At 43.4% G+C, this 14,502-nt stretch overlaps 1 protein-coding gene across 5 annotated transcripts in view; it reads left to right on the top strand.

Moving 5' to 3' along the window:
• The window catches only part of grip1 (glutamate receptor interacting protein 1), a 444,119-nt gene that overhangs the window by 340,479 nt on the left and 89,138 nt on the right, over positions 1-14,502 (top strand). For all 5 annotated transcript variants that reach the window (XM_055650804.1, XM_055650801.1, XM_055650802.1 and 2 more), the window contains exons 6-9: positions 5,750-5,825; positions 8,253-8,398; positions 9,061-9,208; positions 13,064-13,233. In XM_055650804.1, coding sequence (XP_055506779.1) covers positions 5,750-5,825; positions 8,253-8,398; positions 9,061-9,208; positions 13,064-13,233 — 540 coding nt within the window. The remainder of the gene's footprint in view (positions 1-5,749; positions 5,826-8,252; positions 8,399-9,060; positions 9,209-13,063; positions 13,234-14,502) is intronic.

Genomic DNA, 14,502 nt, shown 5'->3' with positions numbered 1-14,502 from the left:
GTACAAGATCCTTCTGATGAAAGGTCTTCACCTTTTGTTGTCTTCTCACGGTTGCTACCTGATGGGGCTTTCTCACGGGGCGACTTGACGCAAGATGTAACCAGAGTGAAGTGGTCGTGGTCTAGCACGATATCACACGATATAACGGGGGGTAGATAAAGAGTTCCCACGGGTACTCGGCATTTCTGTCATTTTCAGAGTGACTTGTCCGTCTCCCGAGCTTTCCCGTTAAATCTTGAATGAACATTGTGAACTGTGAAGTGTTGTTAAATCATCACGTGGCACAAATGATGTCACTTTTTTTTTCACACAAGTTTGTAAATACAGATAGCCTTTTTTAAGACAAGCATTACAAGTGAAAATTGACTGCCCTCATACATAATTTATTTTATGGCTCTTGGAGACATGATTCCAACTTCAAACACAGAGCGTGTAAAAGCTGTCTGCGACTTTTTTACTTTGCAGCTGCAGGGCACAGACACACTTATAAGAGAAGTTTAAGTTAACTGCAAAAACAGCACTTTTACATCAACAGCAATGTATGTTTTTAATAGAAACATAGAAACATAGAAATTAGGTGCAGGAGTAGGCCATTCGGCCCTTCGAGCCTGCACCGCCATTTAATATGATCATGGCTGATCATCCAACTCAGTATCCCGTACCTGCCTTTTCTCCATACCCTCTGATCCCCTTGGCCACAAGGGCCACATCTAACTCCCTCTTAAATATAGCCAATGAACTGGCCTCAACTACCCTCTGTGGCAGAGAGTTCCAGAGATTCACCACTCTCTGTGTGAAAAAAGTTCTCCTCATCTCGGTTTTAAAGGATTTCCCCCTTATCCTTAAGCTGTGACCCCTTGTCCTGGACTTCCCCAACATCGGAAACAATCTTCCTGCATCTAGCCTGTCCAACCCCTTAAGAATTTTGTAAGTTTCTATAAGATCCCCTCTCAATCTCCTAAACTCTAGAGAGTATAAACCAAGTCTATCCAGTCTTTCTTCATAAGACAGTCCTGACATCCCAGGAATCAGTCTGGTGAACCTTCTCTGCACTCCCTCTATGGCAATAATGTCCTTCCTCAGATTTGGAGACCAAAACTGCACGCAATACTCCAGGTGTGGTCTCACCAAGACCCTATACAACTGCAGTAGAACCTCCCTGCTCCTATACTCAAATCCTCTTGCTATGAAAGCCAACATGCCATTCGCTTTCTTTACTGCCTGCTGCACCTGCATGCCTACCTTCAATGACTGGTGTACCATGACACCCAGGTCTCGCTGCATCTCCCCCTTTCCCAATCGGCCACCCAATCATGGATAACATTAAATGGTTTTTCTGTTGATGTACTAATATATCGTTATATATACTCACATGAGCACCCGGGATACTCCGCAGCCTTCGTCTCCAGCAGGTTCCGTTTTTTCTCCCTGTTTCTGTAATCCTCTCTGGATTTATCGTAAAGAATTTTGTTGAATTGGTACCATTCTACAAGTTCCCCCTCTTGTTCCCTGGTGAAGTTATATGGCCTTACCTTCTGCCATCTTCCCTTTATATACGCGTCTGTTGAGGCTATTCCTACAACGGCTACTGGGGAGGCAATCTGAAATCCACTTTGCTCACCCTCTCCCTGCTCCAAGGAGCCCACAGGCAGTGTTATCTGTGGCATCTCCTGTTGCCTCTCCACCTGTCTCTCTTGCTGCGTCTCCTCCTCATTCTCCTGCATGGCAAAAACCTTTCTGACATGCTTTACCCCCTTTCTTTGAGCTTTTCTGGGAGCCATCTCTGCAAGTGTTCCAGTGAAAAAGATTCTCCAACAATGACAATGAGGTGGGACATCCTCGATGGACACTTGTTCCATTGGCGATATTGAGACCACCTTTTTTACTCACCTTCTGTCCCCTCTGTCCAGCTTCCGGATTCACCGTTCGCAGGAGTTTCCACGCTAAACGCAAGAGTTATTACGGATATCGCACTGGCCACTACGTCCATATAATGTTTCAATGTTCAACCACAAGTGTACAAGTCACTCTTGGAGAAATTCAAGCTTGCTTGAATTTTCTCCCGAGTCAACAAGTTACACGAGTACCTGCCGTTAGCGCCACGGTGGTCCACGGTGGTCCACGAATGCCGTACGGTTATCGTACAAGGTTCCCACGATGTTCAACTCTGGTTGCCTCTTGCGTCAAGTCGCCCCGTGAGAAAGCCCCATGACCATCTTTGTGTTCCCAGCATACTCGACTTGTTTCACATTTCCAGCAACTTTGCTTTTCCATTTGCAAGAGTGAATGGACCTGGGCACATTGAAAGCAGCAGAATAATTTTAGAAAATAGTTTCTAAGAAAAGATATGGTATTCTGTTTTTATAAATAAAGACATAAAGATCAAATCTACCTGGATGAGTATTTATAAAGTGCTGGTGCAGTCACATCTGGAGTGTTATGTCACTTTAGGAAAGATGTGCTGGCGCTAAAGAATGTGCAGAAGAGATTTACAAATGTAATTTTAGGAATGAAAGGCCTTGGTTTTGTGAATAGATTGGAGATGTTATGGTTATTCTCATTGGGACAGAGGAGTTTGTGAGGTGTATAAGATCACAAAGTCGAAACAGTAGGTTGGGGTAACTATTCCCTTCGGCTGAGCAGCGGGAACTATAGCACGTATAATGAAGTTGATTAACAAACAAACTAATGTAGAAATCTTATTAATGCATTGAGTGCGTATGGTCTGGAGTGAACTGTCAGGAGGTACATTCAAACGTCCCATTGAAAAAGGAACTGGATAGACTGGTCTATGGGGAGATGAGAAATGAGAGTGCAATTAACTGGATTGCTCTTGCATGAGGCACAATGCACACTGCATGGTGAATGACCTCCTGCAGTGCTGAGACCATCCTGTGAAAACAAGGTTTCAATATGTTTGTATTCGGTCAAGAACAGAAGGAAATTTGATTAATGGGGAAAATACAGATTTAAATGTATGTGGTTTCTCTCTCATTCTGGCCACTGGCACTGTACCTACCTGCTTCAAGCATGTGGTGGTCCAGCCACTCCTGAAAAAACCTAACCTCGACCCCACCTTGCCAAGCAACTGCAGACCCATTTCTAAACTGCCTTTAATTCTCAAAAGCCCTTGAAAAGGTAATTTTTAGTTAACTTATGCCTTACCTTCACCAAAACACTATCCTGGAAACTTTCCAATCAGGTTTCAGGGCACAGAGTCTGCCTTGTTGAAGGTACATAATGACCTACTGCTCACCGTTGACTCCGGCGACTGTGCAATCCTGCTCCTTCTTGACCTCAGCGCAGCATTTGACACTGTCGACCACACCATCCTAATTGACCGTCTCCGGTACGGGGTTGGTATTGATGGCACTGCCCTGAGATGGTTCATCTCTTACCTCAAAGGTAGGAGTTTCTCGACTAACATAGGCAACTCTTTCTCCTCCCCAGCTAATCTCTGCTGTGGGGTTCCACAAGGTTCCATCCTTGGCCCCATTCTCTTCTCCCTGTATATGCTCCCCTTAGGCCAAGTCATTCAAAGGCACGGCATTTCCTTCCATTGCTACGCAGACGATACACAACTCTATCTCCCCCTGAAGCCCAAAAACCAATCAAATCTGCTTAACCTTACCCGCTGCCTCGAGGATATAAAGTGTTGGATGGCCCAGAACTTCCTCCAACTAAACGAGAGTAAGTCTGAGGTCATCCTTCTCGGCCCCTCGGACTCAATCAAAATGATAGCAGGCAGCCTTGGAAGCCTTACCCCACTACTCAAACCTCACGTCAAAATCCTGGCGTGATATTTGACTCAGCACTGAAATTTGACAAAAAAGTCAATGCCGTGGTAAAAGCTAGCTTCTTTCAGCTTCGGACGATAGCTAAAATAAACCAATTCCTCTACTTTGATGACCTCGAAAAGATCATCCACACATTTATCTCCTCCCGCCTCGATTACTGCAACTCCCTTTACACTGGCATCAGCCAATCTTCCCTGTCCCGCCTGCAACTGGTCCAAAACGCCGCAGCGAGACTCCTGACGGGCACCCGAAAAAGGGACCACATCACCCCGATCCTGGCCTCTCTCCACTGGCTCCCTGTGCGGTTCCGTATACATTTCAAGACCCTCCTCTATGTCTACAAAGCCCTCAATGGGCTTTCCCCCTCCTACATTAAAAGTCTTCTCAACCACCACTCCACCTCCAGGCCCCTCAGATCGGCCGACTTGGGGCTGCTGAATATCCCGCGGTCTAGGCATAAGCTTAGGGGCGACCGCGCCTTTGCGGTTGCAGCTCCTAGACTGTGGAACAGCATCCCCCTTCCCATCAGAACTGCCCCCTCCATCGACTTCTTTAAGTCAAGACTAAAATCTTATCTATACTCCCAAGCCTTTCCTGACGTCCACTGAGCAAGGGAGACATATATATATATGTATGTAGTTTGTTTGTTTATACTATTCTTATAACAAATGTAAAGCACTTTGGCCAACAGGAGTTGTTTTTTAAATGTGCTATATAAATAAATGTGACGACTTGACATTCGTTTGACATTATAAAAGGGCTTTCAAGCATAGCGTTTTTATTGTGATGGCATTGCAGGAGTCCACTTGTACACTGTCAGTTCCAACTAGCAGTGAAGTGCCAATGACCTGTATTTTTTAGTGTTGGTGTGGATAAATATCGACCTGGACATTGGGTCATTTCCTGCTCTTCTTCAAAGCGGTGCCGCGGAATCTTTTGCAGCAATTTGAGATAGCAACAAGACCTTACGTTGAGGTAGACAAAAACGCTGTAGAAACTCAGCGGGTGAGGCAGCATCTTTGGAACAAAGGAAATAGGCAACGTTTCGGGTCGAGACTCTTCTTCAGACTGATGTAAGGGTGGTGGGGCGGGAAGAAGAAAGGAAGAGGCAGAGACAGGGGAGGAGAAAGCCAGGACTACCTGAAATTAGAGAAGCCAATGTTCATACTGCTACAGATTAATTTCCAGCATCTGCAGTTCCCTCTTGGACCTTACTTTAATATCGGTTCCAACAGGTTACACCTTCAACAGAGTGACACTCTCTGTGCTGCACTAGCCACGCCTGGATTACATGTTCTCATCTTGAACCAGACCCTGAACCTGCAGCCTGGAAAGCCAATGCAAATAGTTACCACTCGAGCCAAGGCCCACAGCCAGCAACTTTGTATGGGAAGGTAGCAAAGCTGGGCCACTTCCTTCAGTCAATTAGGGGATCTTTTGTAAATGTCCTGCCCTGCTATTGTGTGGCCTTTGCAGAGATTAAGTGCCATATTGGATACTATTGTTCTGAATTATTTAGCGTGTGAGGAAATCCTAATAAGATTTCATTTCCCTCCTCTCAAGTTTCTCTGCTGCAGGTATTGATTGCTCTCTGATGTACAGTTGCTCAGATAACAATCATCCTTCAATAACTTCCTCAAGTGGCCATCTAGATCTGTGAGTCTAGACGGTGTCTGTCTGCAGATTATTCAATCGTAGAAGCCCATTGCAGGCAGTCCTAAGTGCGGCAAGCAAACATGCTCAGTCTGGCAGGGATCTTGGGCCAGCAGCTCACTTTCCTTGGTTTCTGGGAGCAGTTGTTAACTCCTCTCTGCTAACATGCTTAAGATTAGCTAATCTGGTCCAGCCACCATATTGCCCAATGGACCCTGTTGGCAATGCATTGTATCAGTTACGTCGGTTTGCAGAGGTGAAGAATCGATATTGTTTAATATCTTCTCTTTCTTTCTCAGGAGGAACTCATGAAGACAGGAATAGATCCCGGCCAATTGTGGTAACATGTGTTAGAACTGGAGGGCCAGCTGACAGGTAGAATAATAACAGTACAATTATTATGTCTTTAATTGGGTCTGGTCATTCCATTGTCCATCTCATGGGCAGCCTCTGATCAAGTTGCTAAGTTCGCTTCCCTGCACTGTTGCCAGTGAGTACCAAGTATCCAACTGCTGCCATTGTTGCTGTGAATTATTTTACCCGAGGACTGCATCCTACAGCTGCTACTGCCTTGTGTAAAAATGCTTCTTTCCCAAAATATCTGCCACTCATTTTGAGAGGACACAGTATATACAGATGCCCATTAAATCTTTCCTTCAAGCAGTCAGCCCAGGGTGATGTTGACTGTACAATGCAACTACTATTGTACCTATACACGAGTTGATTAAATGCCTGTGGTTACTTCAACCCAGGGATTCTGTTGGATGTTTCCTTTGAGCTCTGAGAATGGTCACTTTGCAGCATTTTTCATGTACCGAAGGATGAATTAAATTTTAAACAACAGCAGATTCAGGATCATGATCAGTGTTCTGTCTCCATTACATACTTTTAATACTTAGGTCAAGGATGGTGATTGATATAGGATTGGTAGGATTTGTCGCTTAGAGTTTGGTAGAAATGCTGAGTGTACAAATATTGGAGGTCTCACTTAGAAAGATATATCCAATGCAAGTGGAAGTAGTGTTCAGAATCTGATGTTTTTGAAATGTGAGTGTGCCCTCTCCGCCTGTCTAAATCTTTCCGTAACCAAAACAGAAAATACTGGGAGAAAAAAAACTCAGCAGGTCATGCACACCCATTTTAACAATAGTGTAAAATTTGATTTTGCTCCTCATCCTTCCTCACATTGTAGTTGAAAAATGTGTAAGTATGATTTAATAATTAATTTTGAATCTGGATATGAATTTGAAATGCACATTTAATGGATAGTGATTTGCTGGTGTGACTTTCTATGGGTGTTTTTATATTTTGTCTAGTGTCAGTTTTCACTGCTCGTAAACTAACTGATGCCACTGTATCCTTATATTTCAATGCGGCATAATTTGATGATTTTTATTATTCACAGAAGTGATATATTCAAAATGCTAGTTGAGAGAAATCTGTTGGTGAGACTAAACGAATAAGCGTTGATATCTCAGTTTAGTGTAATGTCATATCCACCAGGATGTAAAGAATTCCGTGTTCGTATGAAGCTCACAGAGCAAACCATATAGGTATGTCGTAATAAAGATACGATAATAAATACAATGACAAATCAAAATAGCAGAATGGTGTAAAGATTGTAGTTCAAGCTGAAGCAAAACAAAAGCAAATTGCAATCAAAGAAAATTTGAATGAGGTAGATTTAAGACTGAGAATATGTGGCAGCACCTCTGGGAAGTTATTTAAATCAAAATGAAACCTTGAGACTAATTAAAACATTTCATTAATTCCTGCAGACAATGCCATAAAATGTAAATGAGAAACTTTAGCTGCAATTATGAAATTATTCAGTGACTTTATCCCAGCATCACCACCTGCAAAAGAGATTGTGTATTCAAAATCCTTTCAGGGTATGCATAGATGGAACATTGTGAAAAGATCTGATCTGTTCTCTTCCTGTCGATTGTGATGTGAAGGTCCCTGAGTGGGTGCAGAATTGATTCACTAGAATGGTTTAAGGGATGAGGGATTTAAGTGAGGATGAGCAAGATTGTCAGCATTGGAGCAAAGCATGGATATATTCAAGGGATACAGACGATAAATAGAAATCCACCTCCCCTTCCCTCCCTCCCCCACATGTTAGCAGATGGCTCAAAGACCAGGGGAAATGGGCTTAACATTTTGGTTAAAGGATGAGAGGAAAAGTATGTTTGCTCCGTATGTGAAACCTGGAATTCACTTCCTTTCATGATGTCTTTGATCTGGTATTTTGTTGGTTCAATGCTTGATCAATGGTGTTTTATCATTAATGTTTTATTATTATTAATGTTTAGTGTTTTCTGAGTCATTCGTAACTGTCACTGTATGTCATGTTGTTACTTGTGGGCGGAGCACCAAGGCAAATTCCTTGTATATGAATACTTGGCCAATAAACTTACTTACTTAGTGGAAATGGCATTGATCAATGCTTTCAGAATGAATGGGTGGACACGAGAGAATAATTAAAGACCTATAGATATAGAGGGTGGGAATAGAACAAGGCGATGATGGCATGGACTCAATGGGCTGAATGATAGATTCTGTGCCACAACAATTTGATGCATTTAGTTTTCATTGAATTTGTGTAATTGAATGTGATCACATTCATGATGAAAGAATCACAATTTTAAAATGATCACATATCACATGGTTGGTTGGTGATGAAGAAGAAACGGACCAGTTAAATATTGCAAAGCGGCCCAAAGCCATTTAGTTCCTTTGATGGTTCAATCTTTCAATGAGCATGTACCTAAATAGTTAATTTTCATTTCTGTCTTCCAGAGAAGGCACAATAAAGGTTGGCGACAGGCTGTTGAGTGTTGATGGAATTCGGCTTCTTGGAACAACTCATGCAGAAGCTATGAGCATTCTTAAACAGTGTGGACAGGAAGCAACATTAATAATCGAATACGATGTATCTGTAATGGGTATGTTAACTTTCTGGACAAGTCCTTGACCTCCACCAAATCGTGATCTTTTTCAACCACTATGTTTTTATACAGAGTAATTTTATATCAGCAGCAGCCAACTGTATTCTAATAGGAATCTGGCAAGTGTTGCAGTATCATCTGTAGGTTCATTATGAGGTGAACTATTTCTGTTTCTCTCTTGTATAAGCTTGCAGATAAATCAATCTGTTCACATAACATTCTTAAATTCGATTCAAACCAGTGTTGGAAACAAGAGTGATATTTCTAAAAATAATAATAATTGCCAAAGTAGATTGAATACATTTTTATTCATCTTACAATTTCACAGACCAGTAATAACAGTAATTTTGATATTATGTTTTTCCCCTATATCTTTTGAATGACATTTTTCTGCTTAATAAGTTGTGAATACTATATCTTTTCCAAAATAGCTCTCCTTGTCTAATAAAATGTGGCTGTTTTTACTGCTTATAATATTTGCAATTGCCAAAGGTTTATTTGTTCCAGTTACTAATTTTTTGATTTGTTTTTGTTTATTCACTTGTAAAAGATTTATCATGATTCTTTAGCTAATCACTGTAGTCTATTTTGTGAGGTACATGTGTGACGTATGAGAGGATATTCATACCTAATTACAACATGCACTTTTTTTGTGTTAGATTCTGTGGCAAATGCTTCTGGCCCACTGATGGTGGAAGTGGCGAAAACCCCTGGTTCTAGCTTGGGCATTATTTTAACTACCTCACTATACTGTAACAAGCAAGTCATTGTCATAGACAAAATCAAGGCTGCCAGCATTGCTGACAGGTATGCATCTGTGCTGAAGAGCACTGATTCTCCTGTGGATCACTTTGTTATGGATCCAAAATAAAATTTGTAATGTAATATAGATCATAATCAATTTCAGTTATTAATCAAGGCTTAATTTCCGTAAACCTAGTGGCATATTGTCGTATTATATGTGGCGTATTATATGGATGGGAAGGGAATGGAGGGTTATGGTCTGAGCGCAGGTATATGGGACTAGGGGAGATTATGTGTTCGGCACGTACTAGAAGGGTCGAGATGGCCTGTTTCCGTGCTGTAATTGTTATATGGTTATATTATATGGTTATATTCAAAATACTAGTTTAGTGTTAAGGAAAACACGTTCGAGAGAGGGCACAAAAATATTGATGTATATTTAAATCGACTAATCCCTGAGATTCATTAAAACTGGGTTTATTTTGTTGATGTCTTAAGACAATAACATAAAAATGTAACTATATTCAGGGCTGCCAACATTGGGTGAGAGTTGGGAGTGAGACCAAGCCCGAGGGAGTATAGCGACCGGGGGGAGGGAGGGGTGTCCCCCTCCCATTGGTACGGAACATTTGCATTTTTCAGCTTGAAATTGTGCAATATGGTGCATACTGTAGCGAGTCTTTTAACTAACACTTGAATGCAATATATATGCTTTAAATTGGTTTGGAGCGTTTTTGAAAGGGGGGAGGCTGTGCGATCACTGATCACTGGCCTTGGGGGTACCCAGTGAGGGAGTGGAGCAACCGAGTGGGGAGAGGGTGTGGAAGAAGGGTGTGTCCCCTCCCAGGGTAGGAATATTTTGAAATTTGATATATTAAAATCATGTTTTAGTGCATTGTAGAAGTATGATTTCAATTTTTTTTTGTATGAAGTATTTTTAAGAAGTAACTTTTTAAGGGGTAACTTTATCCACACAAAGGGTGATGGGTGTATGGAACAAGCTGCCAGAGGAGGTAGTTGAGGCAGGGATCATCCCAACATTAAAAAAAAAAGTTAGACTGATACATGGATAGGACAGGTTTGGAGGTATGGTCCAAAAGCAGGTGGCGTAGCTGGGACATGTTGGCGGGTGTGGGCAAGTTGGGTCGAAGGGCCTGTTTTCACACTGTATCTCTCTATGACTACATTATACCTCCACCATGCATGAATGTTTCAAAATCAAGTGATCGAGTTTTATTGCCATATACTCAAGCATAGAAACATAGAAAATAGGTGCAGGAATAGGCCATTCGGCCCTTCCAGCCAGCACTGCCATTCAATATGATCATGGCTATTCATCTAAAATCAGTACCTCTTTCCTGTTTTTTCCCCATATCCCTTGATGTCGTTAGCCCCAAGAACTCTCTCTTGAAAACATCCAGTGAATTGGCCTGCACTACATTCTGTGGAAGAGAATTCCACAGATTCATAGCTCTCTGCGTGAAGAAAGTTTGTTCTCATCTCAGTCCTAACTGCCTCACCCCCCCCATTTATTGATAAACTGTGACCCATGATTCTGAACGCCCCCAACATCGGGAACATTTTCCCTGCAGTTACAGTAAGTGAAAATCTAGCAGGCAAGCAGGATGCTTTCTCCAACCACCCCCATTTGAAGTCCACTACCTTCCACCGTTTCTACCCAGTGCTTGGTACTTACTTCCAGCAGCCATTGGTTGTCCTCCAGGATGCATCGAGCCGCAGCCTGATCCATGCCGGTCACCTGAGCGAATTCGGCACAGAGACTCTCTCTCTCTCTCCCCTCTCTTCCGCTGCTCTCTCTCTCTCCCCCTCTCTCTCTCTTCCCTCCCCCCTCCCCCTCTCTCTCTCCCCTCTCCTCTCTCCCTCTCTCTCTCCTCTCTCTCCCCCCCTCTCTCCCTCTCTCTCTCTCTCTCTCTCTCTCCCTCTCCCCTCTCTCTCTCCCCTCTCTCTCTCTCCCCCCTCTCTCTCTCCCTCTCTCTCTCTCTCTCCCTCTCTCTCTCTCTCTCTCTCTCTCTCTCTCTCTCTCTCTCCTCTTTCTCTCTCTCTCTCTCCCCCCTCTCTCTCCCCTCTCTCTCTCCCTCTCTCTCTCTCTCTCTCTCTCTCTCCCCCCCCTCTCTCTCCCCCCCCCTCTCTCTCCCTCCCTCTCTCCCCCTCTCTCTCCCTCTCTCCCCTCTCTCTCACTCTCTCTCTCTCTCTCTCTCCTCTCACCTCTATCTCCCCCCCCTCTCTCTCATCGCTCTCCTCCTCCTCTCTCCCCAATTTTTCTCCCACTCACCTCACTCTCCCCCTGGCTCTCTCTCCCCTCTCTTTCTCCTCTATCTCCTCTTTCTCTTTGCCCCCCCATCTCTCTCTATTTCCCCCCCCGTTTCTCTCTTTTCCCCTCTCTCTCCCTCTTCCCCCTCTTTTCCCCTCTCTCTTCCCCCTCTCTCTCCCACCCTCTCCTACCCTCTCTCCCTCCCTCTCCACTGCCTCTCTCTCTCTCCTTCTTCTTTCCTCTCTCACCCCTCTCTCTTCCCCCCTCTCTCTCTCTCCTCTCTCTCTCTCTCTCCCCTCCTCTCTCCCCCCCCCCCCCCCTCTCTCTCTCTCTCTCTCCATCTCTCTCCCCCTCTGTCTCTCCCCCTCTCTCTCTCCTCTCTCACCCCCCTCTCTCTCCCCACTGTCTCCCTGTCTCCTTCCCCCCCCCCCTCTCTCTCTCTCTCTCTCTCTCTCCACCTCCCTTTGAGAGTCTGTCCCTTCGACACAGAGACTCTCGCGGCAGCGGCGCAACGCCTCAGAAGCCCCCGACGGCCCGGGACTTGCACTGTCCGGGGCGCTCCATGGCCAGAGCTGCAGCGTGTGACTCGCAGCCCCGCAAACACTCGACTGCTCGGGCAGACATTCGCCAGTCCCGGCTCCCCGCATCTGTTCCCGCAGCTGGTTCTGCTCCAACCCCTCCCGCAGCCCCGGCTCTCCAACTCCCGCGGACCCTGCAGTTTATCCGAGTTTTGAAATTTTCGTTGATCACGGAATTTCTCACCACAGAGCGTGAGAAATTTCTGATCAGCGTGAGGGCGTGAGAGTTTGCTTGAGGGCGTGATTCTCACACTCAAAGCGTGAGAGTTGGCAGCCCTGCTACATTAGTTGTTTCTACAGAATTGTGTTTTGTTTTTAGCCCATCTTCACATCCTCCAAATGGGAGTGCATTTTCCAATTATTTTTGATGCAAGCATTTTTGGAAGTTTATGATCATACCTGGTCAGTTTTATTCCTATTTGTGGTGATACAAGGACCAAGAGTGGCTACAGGAAAGATTTACGAGAATAATAAACCTTTATTGAAAGGTCTGCGGTTCCCAGATTAGCCTCATTGCCCATCAGAACACTATAAACTTTGAAGCAAATCATCCACAAACCTGAGGCTTAAAAAAAGTCCATTGATTTTTTTTAAAGCCTGAATCCCAAGATGTTTTGAGGTACACCGTAGTACTCCAACCAACTATGTCATCATGTTGCACTTGTTATTAGCTATGCTATGAGCTCCCAGTTTTGATAAATTGCATTGTGGACTGTGATCAAGGCCAGGCTCTTATCAAAGGAGTAAGGATAGGGAACAAAGTGGCAGGGTTGGATGCATGAGTTGGGTTGGATGCATGAGTTGAGCCATTTAGAGCCATAGTTCTATTAAATTGTAATTTGATAACATTTTTGAACCTAGATCTGTTTATTTACTGCTGTTGCATTATGTATAATAATCAATTGAGGTGAATTCTTGATGTAAAATTAAATTTGCATTTTAAGGTATAGAACTTTATTTACATGTGAAAGTCAAAGAACATCCATGATGCTTTTTTATGGATGTTTTTCTGACTGTTGTGTCCTATTGAGTTTTGCCGGTGATCTCAGATGTTTGTTGTGCCTACAGATGTGGGGCTTTACATGTTGGAGATCACATCCTTTCAATTGATGGCACCAGCATGGAGTATTGCACATTAGCCGAAGCCACACAGCTCTTAGCCAGTACCTCTGAACATGTCAAACTAGAGCTGCTTCCATACCACCAAACACGATTTGCTTTGAAGGGACCAGAACATGGTGAGTGTCCAGATATTTATTTGTGCAGACTATTTGCCTGACAGGAATGCTCCTTCACTGATGCTGATTGACCTGCTGAGTTCCTCCAACAGATCGTTTGTTATAGTTCGAGTAATACTGGGAGACAATTGAAGCACAAGCTTGAGCTGGCATCTTCTTCACACTCACGCTTTTCAGATGCTTATCAATAACAGCGTGAACTTGTTTTCCTGAATGAGTGCCTAATTTTCATAAGATGGTTACAGCATGGAAGGAGGCCTTTCAGCCCAGCCCTTTTTATTCCAATCCTGCTTTTATACAATAGCAGTCTAAACAATTAAACGTGCAGCCCTCATAACGCATCCCTGCAGTTCTTGTTTCAGATGCTTATCCAACACCCTTTGGAATGCTGCATTTAAATCTGCTTCCACCACCGTCTGTTGGCAGTATGTTCCTGACCACAACCTTTCTCTGTGTAAAGAACACAATATCTCCATTTGCTCATTTATCATTTATTTTCATTCTTTGTCTTCTTGACCATACCACCCGTAGAGCAGTTTGTCTCCATATGTTTTGAAGGGTCTCGACCAGAAACGTCACCCATTCCTTCTCCCCAGAGTTGCTGCCTCTCCCACTGAGTTACTCCAGTATTTTGTGTCTACCCATAATTTAAAATACCTCTTATTAGATCGATTTGCAATCTCCTTTGCTCTAATAAAACAGCCATAACTTCCCCAGCTGATCTATTTTCTAAAGGCCATCATTTCTGATATAATTTTAATGACAAATCTATTATGTAGCTAACATGTTTTGGAAGTCCATTTATGCCATATGAACTATATTTCCTTCATATATCCTTCATCATAGCTAGTTGGACGTGGTTTGTCTTCAACATAGAAATTGGTGTTCATAAAAAGTAAATCCACCCACTTGTCCAAATCAGTGCTAATTCTGTCCGAGATTATTGTTTTTATTTTCCCCACCTCAGTGGTTCAAATGCCTGGTCTGTCGTTACTTTATTTTTCCCTATAATCTTTATTTAACCTGATTTAACATTTGCAATTTTCCAGTTCTCGGGCACCAACCCTGAATTTGGACATGTTTGAAATACCATGGCCTGGCCTTTGCTAATTCCTTCCTTCCTTGGAAACATAGGATGCATCTAGACCATGGGCAGCCAGTCTTTCCTGTAGCTATGCTTTATCAATGTGAAACCCGTCTCAGGGGTATAAGGGGTAGGCCATTTCTAAAGGCCATCATCTCTGATATCACTTTAGTATATCTCTGTGA

Source organism: Leucoraja erinacea, chromosome 19, assembly GCF_028641065.1.
Source record: "Leucoraja erinacea ecotype New England chromosome 19, Leri_hhj_1, whole genome shotgun sequence".
NCBI lineage: Eukaryota > Metazoa > Chordata > Chondrichthyes > Rajiformes > Rajidae > Leucoraja > Leucoraja erinaceus.
This window is presented reverse-complemented; position numbering and strand designations above follow the sequence as displayed.